This window comes from Cyrtonyx montezumae, unplaced genomic scaffold (genome assembly GCF_038088225.1).
Source record: "Cyrtonyx montezumae isolate F1298 unplaced genomic scaffold, pur_monq_1.0 scaffold_3, whole genome shotgun sequence".
In the NCBI taxonomy this organism is placed as follows: Eukaryota; Metazoa; Chordata; class Aves; order Galliformes; family Odontophoridae; genus Cyrtonyx; species Cyrtonyx montezumae.
The window spans coordinates 95938186-95946753 of record NW_027072034.1 but is presented as its reverse complement, the minus strand read 5'-3'; the positions used below and the strand labels follow the sequence as shown (position 1 = coordinate 95946753).

Here is an 8568-nt window from a genome sequence, read left to right as displayed (position 1 = left end):
GAGCAGCCCTCATATAACTTGTTGAGTTGCGTTGATCTTATTTTATGACGACGTAAAATGATCAGTCTGATGTTTTCCACAGTTAATATAATTTGACTATCTCTCCTTTTCCTTCTCTGGAAAGCTAATAAATAAACACACCTTTTTGATGACACTGCATTTCTGTTATTTATCAAGTGACCTCTAATATTTCAATTGTCTTTATCAGCTAACTTGAAAAATCGATATCTGTGAGAGATGTACAGCAAACTATATAAGCATGGGGTTTGTACTGCTGGTCTCAATTTGTTACTTCAGACCATCTGACCTAGAGGTTACTCTTAAATCCTCTCGTCATTTCAGTGCTATCTGATTTGCAGGAATTGAAGGCTTAAGCAAACATGTCCAACCCCAGTGAGGCAGAACTCATTCACAAGTTTAAAGGGATTTCCTTTACCACCAGGTCTTCTCCAGAGCTTTTAAATTCCTTGGATGCTTTTGACGCTAGAGAAGATGATGTCCTTTTGGTTTCCTACCCCAAATCTGGTAAGTTCTACTTCTGTATGTTAACTGCAAGACCTGCCAATTGTTTGTTACATGTTTTCTGCTTAACTTACTTGTGAAATGTCTGTAAAAAAGAAACAGGGAAGGATGTCTGAATATGTGGGTATGTTATTCTGTCAGTCAGTGTAATATAACAACAAGAAAAAAACAACAAACAAACAAAAAAACCAACAAACAAGCAACAACAACAAAAAACACTATTTGTTTAAATAAATTTTGGTTCTGTAATACAAAATATTGTCAGGCATTTTATATATTCAGAAGCAAACAGATATTTGTTTCTTGTAAACACAATCTATACCTGAAGAATTTTCCTGAGGATATTCTGCAATTAATTATGAGCAAGTAAAGAGATGTATTAAGTCATTTGTATGGTACTTCTCTGTAGATTTATTTGTTTCTTCTTCCCTTTCACCCCAACTTTCTCACACACATAAAATCACACCAGGCTGGAAGCTCCATCAGTTATTTTCCAAATAGATATAATCCACTATACGGATTCCTCCCCTCTTCACTCCCCCAAAAAACAGTTTATTTTAAAATAAGCAGTAGAAATAATATAATCACATCAGCTAACAAGCAGTCTGAATTTTATCCCGTGTATCTAATGAGTTTGTTTCAATAGAAATATTAATGATTTTCACAGCGTTACTTTGTAATTCAGCCACAACAATAATTTTTCCAGTATTTATAGATCTAGAACCAATGGGAGTACTCAGTTATGTAGAGCTTCTTGAATCTTGAGGCTTAGAAGTATAATTTGTGCACTAGCAAGCTGTTCCCACATGCAGAGTGCAGGTTTCATGTATTTTCTCATTAACAAATCTTCCTTCCTTTCTCTCTTTTTCTTTTTTTTTTCTTTTTCCTTAAAACTGATTTTCTGAAGGCACTCACTGGCTTGCAGGAGTAATAACAAAGCTTTATAAAACTCCAGTTACATTAACAAATCCCATTGAACTTGGAGACATGTCCAAACTGGAGGAACTGAATCAGTTGTCATCAAAGAGAATCATCCCAACACACTTAGACTACAACATGTTGCCTCAACATTTTAAGAATAAAAAATGCAAGGTAAGTCAAAAAGTTATAAAAGCTGTAAGATATGTTAAGCGTCTGTTAGTCTTCTATTCTTCTAGTTGATCCTTAAACACTTTACAGTGACTTACAGTTTCCAGAAGTAGTTTGCTGTGTACCTGAGAGGTTCATAAAAATCAACTCTGGGCCTCAGATTTTATGTTAAAAGTTCAAAGTTTCAGGATTATCCAAATCCAGACTTTTGGGACATGTCTAATTGCAATGAATGGCAAAAAACAAACATTTTGCAGCTGTTCTGTGAATGTGAATGGTTTGATATGTTATGTACGGGAGATAGTTTAACTCAAGAGATAAAACAGTCTCTTTCATTACCCATCTGTAAGAAATGTACTTCTGTCTACAAGATAGTGTTTGCTAACCATTGCTTACTTTTGCCTGAACAGGAACAAATATATTACTATTTTAATGACATAGTCACTAAGAATGGACAAATGCTGAAAGAAAGTGTTTTGACACAGAAACTGCCTGTGAAAATGTCACATTTACGCAAACAGCTTCTGCAAAATAATAAAAGAATGTCATCAAGAGTAACCATATCGTCTTCATTTACAGATGATCTACATCATCAGAAATCCAAAAGATACTGCAGTTTCCATGTATCATTACTACAAAGAGAATCCAAACCTTCCCACTGTAGATACCTGGACTGCTTTTCTTGACTTGTTCTTAGAAGGAGATGGTAAGGATAAATGTTACATTTTCTTCCTGCAGCTTATATTACTATTATTAATATTATATTATTATCCTGATCAGAAAGAGTTAAGAAATACGAATTATGTGACAACTTCTTGCTGAACTCCTAATTTACATATCCTCAGATTTATTATTTTTTTCCATGTAAATTCTAATGCTAAACTAAGAACAAGTAGTAGGATGCTGTCTTCAGTCTTTCAAGGGAGATATTTCGACATGTGGCTGCAGGCTGGTGGGGTAGACATTGTTTGAAAATACTCAGAGGGAAATATATGGCTTAGTGTCTTGTGGAAGGGTGGGTGGCACCCATGGAGATTGTCTCCAGGCTGCACAGAGAGCCATGTTTACAGGCTTAGTGCCTTCTCTAATCTTGAAGTTGGTCTTGGGTGGCCCTTCAAAGGGAGTCTAGACGCTTTCATAAGCACCGCTGAACACACTGCCTGATATGTTGTCTTAGTCAAGGGGTCCAAAGACCAAGGACATTAGTGAGATTTGTGTGAGTGGCAACAGTGGAAAGGAAGCTGACAACAGGACCATGTTCCAGTTATCCACTCCCATTTTTAGTGTTTTATTACTCCTTTGAGGACATGTGTTCCTACTATACACTCACACTGATGATAACAGCAACAATGATAGGTGAGCTCAAAAATTTCAAAGCAAAGTGCCACAGCAGTCCTTGTGAGCTTACATCAAGGCTCTAGAAGTCAGACTGTATTTTCTACTGATCTGAGCAGCCCTAAGGCACATGCTTTGGTGATGTGCAGGATCTTGGCTTGTTTAGTAACACCTCTGAACATCGATTAGTAAAGAAAGAAAAGAGGATCATATCAAATTTTAAAAGCAACTCCCATTTGTCTGTAAATTATTAGTCTTCTGCTGTTTTCAGAATGCTTATGCATGACATAAAAAGATAAACACATTGGTTATGACATAAATTTATGTAAGAGGTGATACTGGGAGAGAAGTTCTCATTTTTGCTCTTAATAGAAACATATGAAGATTGTGTTGCTTGGCTCAGATCCTGCAGTATGCTTGCAGAGTTAATCTCAGTTGAGAACAAAGGTGAGGACACCCAGAGACAAGTGATGTTGTCTCCAAAACTGTTTGCTATACCCTCAAAGCCAAAAGGGCCTCTGACTTTCAGATACTGGAGGCAGGATGGCTCACCCCTATAGCATGAATACACAGAGTAATATAGCTCAAGGACAGCACAGAAAATAGCGACAATAGTGGTCTTACAGTCTAAAAGCTTACAGGACCTAAAAGTCATTGTCGTTCCTTTTTATTATTATTTCAATGGGCGAACGTGGTTTCTTTGGATACTTGTCCTGATACTTGTCTCACCCTAATAGGAACAGGAAAGAAAAGCAGAAAATACTACAAATCTATGTGTAGTCTCTGTGGCTTTGGAAACCTGCCCACTTCTTAGGTCTGGGCACTTGCACAGATGTGGGCTAAGGGGAAGCAGGTGCATTTGTTAGGCACATTCCCAGTGGGGTTTACCAGGCTTTAATTGCACACCATGGTGCACAGGTGCTCTGCAATTAGACAGGGTTTTCCTGCAGCAGGTGGCTGCAGGCTGGAGCATTCAGCAGAATACCTAAATATGTCTAGAGGTTTGCAAACAAAACAATGTCCTTTACAATATTTAAATATTCTACTCTTATTGTAAATTATAATGCAAGGTTGCAGTTCACAATTGCTCTGTCCGTGAATTTCTCATTGTCCTGGAGGAGGCTTTCAGCTCATCCATCAATACACTCAGTCTTGTCTTTCAATCAGAAGAGTCAGAATTGCTTTTTTAAAAATAAAGCTGAAATTTAGCTGTCTTCTTGTTATTCAGCAAAAGGAGAATTCACACAAAGCAAATACTATGAGTCAGTTATAAAATCATGAGTAACTGGTGTGGTTGGCTGACTGACGTATTTGTATAATAAATTATTTTTTAAATAAATTCTTCCTTGACTTGTTAAAACATATATATTTCCCCTTTGCTAGAGCAACAGTGCATTCCATTTAGCAGACTCTTAATTTTATATCCTAGTGTGATATTTATATTTATATATATTTATTTCCTAGTTTATTTTCCCAGTTTTCCTGACATTAGCCACAGACATACAGATATTTGCTCAGATGCTCAGATGTTGTTGTGCCCATACATTTGCCTTCACTGCAGGCCTGTCCCTAGGTTTGGATTTGTTTCTACTATGGCATCATATTCCATAATATGATCTGTCACTTTGATTAAAAAACAAAAAACAAAAACAAACAAACAAAAAGAAAACCCACAAATTCCAGCAGGAGTGGTAATTTCTTTGGGCTGTAAATTTGAATCACTTCACAAAAAGAATTTAATCAGGTTATAGGAACATAGGGTACATACTAAGAAGGAACAGTCCCCTAAAAATTTGTAAGAAATGGAGTTAATTGTTAATCATGTTCATATGAATCTATATGGATTTTCTTTTCAGTTGTCTGTGGATCCTGGTTTGATCATTTCCTAAGTTGGGAAGAACATAAAAATGACAAAAATATTCTGTTTTTGTTCTATGAAGACATGAAAAAGGTAAATATGCTCTCTGTTCCTGTTTCAGAATGCATTTCTGACAAATAGAAATAATTAAAATATCAAGGAGCAAATTCTAATGAAAATAATAACAACTTCCATATCAAAGAAAAGTCTGATAATCACCTCAGAAATACAAAAACTATATTTTTCTTGTATCTCAGAATCTCCCTAAGATTGTGAAGGAAATCAGCATTTTCCTGGCTATAAGCATCAGTGATGAAGATATCCAAGACATCTGCAAGAAATCATCCTTCTCAGAGATGAAAAGGGACACAGAAAAAGAAAACAGTGACCTCAGTCACACAGTCTGTGCCCTGACATCCAACAGGAAGCTAATTTTCCGAAAAGGTAAGCTTATTGTCCTGGCTTAATATAGAAACACCAACTGGGACCTATCCAACAGAAGCCTGGATAGATTTGAAGACATTTTGAGTTCAGGAAACAGCAATTGGATTCTTCAATTTGAAGAATTTTTAGTTTCAGTTGCAAACGCATGCTCGCACTAGAATAACATGGAGGGGGCTCTCAAGAATTTGCTACATATGAGCTTTGGAGCTTGAAGGAAAGTTCACAGAGCATTACTCTTTATCTGCATTTTTGTATCTAAAGTTTACTCTCAGTCTCCCACAAGCCTCTATGTGTCTACTCTCGAATTACCAGTGAAGGTCACTTGGCTTGCTAGAATGGAAAGGGTGCATTTCTTAGGAAGGAGTCTGCTGGTAGCCTTTATCCTCTGTACTCCCTGTTATCTTACTGCAGTGTTCCCAAAAAAGAAATATGCTGACAATGACAACAAAAGAATGAATGACTCATATCATCCTGTGACCTAACAGATCATCTTAAGGTCTTGGCCAAATTGGGATCTGCAGTAAAATCTTCAACAGTTCTTAGCTCATGTGTGACTTAAAACATGCAGAGGAGCTGTTTTCTTGCTACTGGCATTTCAGAAGTTTCCTCAGATTTGGATCAAGGCACTTACATTTAGATGAATTTGGTTATTCTTATTTAATTAAATTTTTGAACTGGAATTGACCATTTAAAACTTAGAGTTGCTTTATTTAAGCAAAAATTTGTTTTAATTTTCAAATAGGAAAACTGTTTCACTCTTTCAGCAGTATGTTTGTTTTTTTTTTTTTCTACCAATCAGATGAAGCACATGTGAGAACACGACGTTAGGAAAAAAAATCTAAGCCAGTGAACTTTGACTAAGCTGTGTTTAAAATTTTGAAGAATTCCAATATTTTTAATTCTAAGTAGTTCCCATGCAAATCCAAAAGTTTTAGAAAATTTCAGTCCATTTACAGAAGATTTTTGTATACATATATATGTGTGTGTATTTACATTACATATATTACTATGATTATTATGGTTTTCTCCCTCTCCTCTCCCCTCCTCTCCCCTCCTCTCCCCTCGTCTCCCTCTCCCTCTCCCTCCCCTCCCCTCAATACTATTAATCAACTGCCTTGAGATGCAAGACTTTGAGTGTGCATTGGGAGCATTTTCTCATTAAAATATAGCAATTAAAAAACACACACCCCCCAAAAAACAAAACAAACAAACAAAAAACAGCTTTCCTGTTTGCTTTGACTTCCGTTGGCTTGTGCAACTGTTGAAACACATTAATGAGAATGACTGTGTGTGGTCACCCAGAAGTACCTTTCTGCCCACTTAAAACAGTGGGACATCGCACCCTTAGAAAGTTCTGAAGATTAGAAGCAGTCGTTAAGATGGGATTCATTTGCTCAAGACATTTTGAAATCATTTTAAGAGTCTTTAGTTGTTGGAGAGATGTAGCTGCCTTCTGGGCAACGCTAATTAATGAGTTTAATACTCTGTCAAAGGTGAGATGAATTTCAGCCAGCAACTATTTGCCTCTACTGAGAGAGCCCAGATAGAGACCTTTAAAAGAAAACATCTTAGATGAGGCAAGATGTCTATCTGCTGAGATGAGCAAGAGCTCTATTTCCATCTTGAAAACCTGTACTCTTCGTTGTCCCACTTAGCATTGTCAGCACTGCCAGGTGACACATTATGAGAAACAAGCCTTAGGGCTTAATATGGATGATGATTCAGCTGCTCCCACATAAGTCTCACCAGATCAATAAAATAATTACTCATGATCATGACCTATCATGAGAGACTATGGTTATATACAGAGACTATGGTTGATAACACAATAATAATTTGTGCCAATTGCATCATTAATAAAACTAGGCTGTCTATAGATTGTTTCATTGCTATACACTGCCAGACTCACTGTTCTTCTGTCCTTGTTCTTCCAGGTACTGTTGGTGATTGGAAGAACCATTTCACTCCAAAACAGAATTCACGGTTTGATGAAGTATTCAGTGAGAAAATGAAATTCAGCAAAATGGCAAAAAATCTCACCTATGAATTCTGAATTCATGGGAAGAACAATACTCACTTACCATAACTGCAGATAGAGCAGTTGTTGGGAAAATCTGGATGGGAGCTAAGAGACATTTAAAGAAAAAACAATTGCTCTTGGAACTGATGTCATGAAGATGGAAGAAGCACTGACTACATTCATTTACTTTGTTTACATAAATTTATCTTATCTATAAGCCTTATTTTCATATAGTCAAACAGTAGAAATGTGGAGAAGGCTTATAAAATGGAGATTTGGGGACAGGAAAGTTCTGGCACAATGTTGGAACTAAATTCAACCAGAGTGCAGATTTATATGGTTTTACAGTTGGGTGTCAGAGCCATTTTTTTACAACTAAATCCACTTTAACATTTATTTATTTTTTTTGCTCTACATGTATACAAATGGACTTCTTGGATCTGGTTTAAAAAATCTACATAAATATTAAGAAAAAAAATATATCCTGTAATAATCTGTATGTCTAGAAACGCATTACAAAAAAGGACCAAACATTTAACTCTAGACTCAACCCCTTTCTCATTTACTGGGATTTTGGAAGTGCCTATTTTATTGGATGCTAGAATTGAAAAAATGTAGCAGTACATTTGAAGATTTGCAGTTAAGTTTGTTTATAGAACTTTGTTTTGTTTGATTTGCTTGTTGTTTTTTAACAGTACATGCTTCTCTTTTGTAACTTATTTCTGTGTTAGATATTGTATAATAACTGTGTTTTAAATGAAACTGATATAAATCCATGCAGATTTCAGCACTATATGTTTTTTCATTCTACTTTCTTCCTGTAAAATGCCTATTTCCAGTGTTTTGATGAAACCATTTTATTTCACAGCCCTTGCTCAATAGAATATAATAGTTTCACTGTGGCAAACAGAGCAGTACATGGAGTCAGTTTAAAGCAAACAAGATATGTTTACCCTTCCCAGATAAGACAGGTATTCTAAGAACCAGCTGACTGTGTTCACATCCTAGGGACTATTCTAGGAACAGAGTGAAGACATTTCTTCTGATTTACTGAGTTTCTGTCTGCTCTTTCAATTTGCTTTGCAGCCTAGCACTAAGTACTCTGCTCCCTAATCAGTTCTCCCCAACCACATAATTCTGAGCAAAAACTATCTGAAAAGAAACTCATACAGACAAATATTGTTACTTTGCTCTGATTTCTGTGTGCTTTGCTCATCCATTGTGTGAGCTGTTTCTGAAAAGCTGTTGTAAGAGCTTACTGATAGTGAACAATCCATGCTTCTCTAGACAAACAGATTTT

The 8568-nt window shown here is 36.1% G+C and overlaps 1 protein-coding gene across 1 annotated transcript; it reads left to right on the top strand.

The window, feature by feature from the left end:
- Positions 1-297: 297 nt before the first annotated feature.
- Positions 298-7716, top strand: LOC136051597 (sulfotransferase 6B1-like). Its single transcript, XM_065741097.1, has 6 exons — positions 298-525; positions 1430-1614; positions 2191-2317; positions 4803-4897; positions 5062-5248; positions 7183-7716. Exons 1-6 carry the CDS (start codon positions 381-383, stop codon positions 7299-7301), a joined length of 858 nt encoding a protein of 285 aa, XP_065597169.1. The 5' UTR covers positions 298-380; the 3' UTR covers positions 7302-7716.
- Positions 7717-8568: the final 852 nt, after the last annotated feature.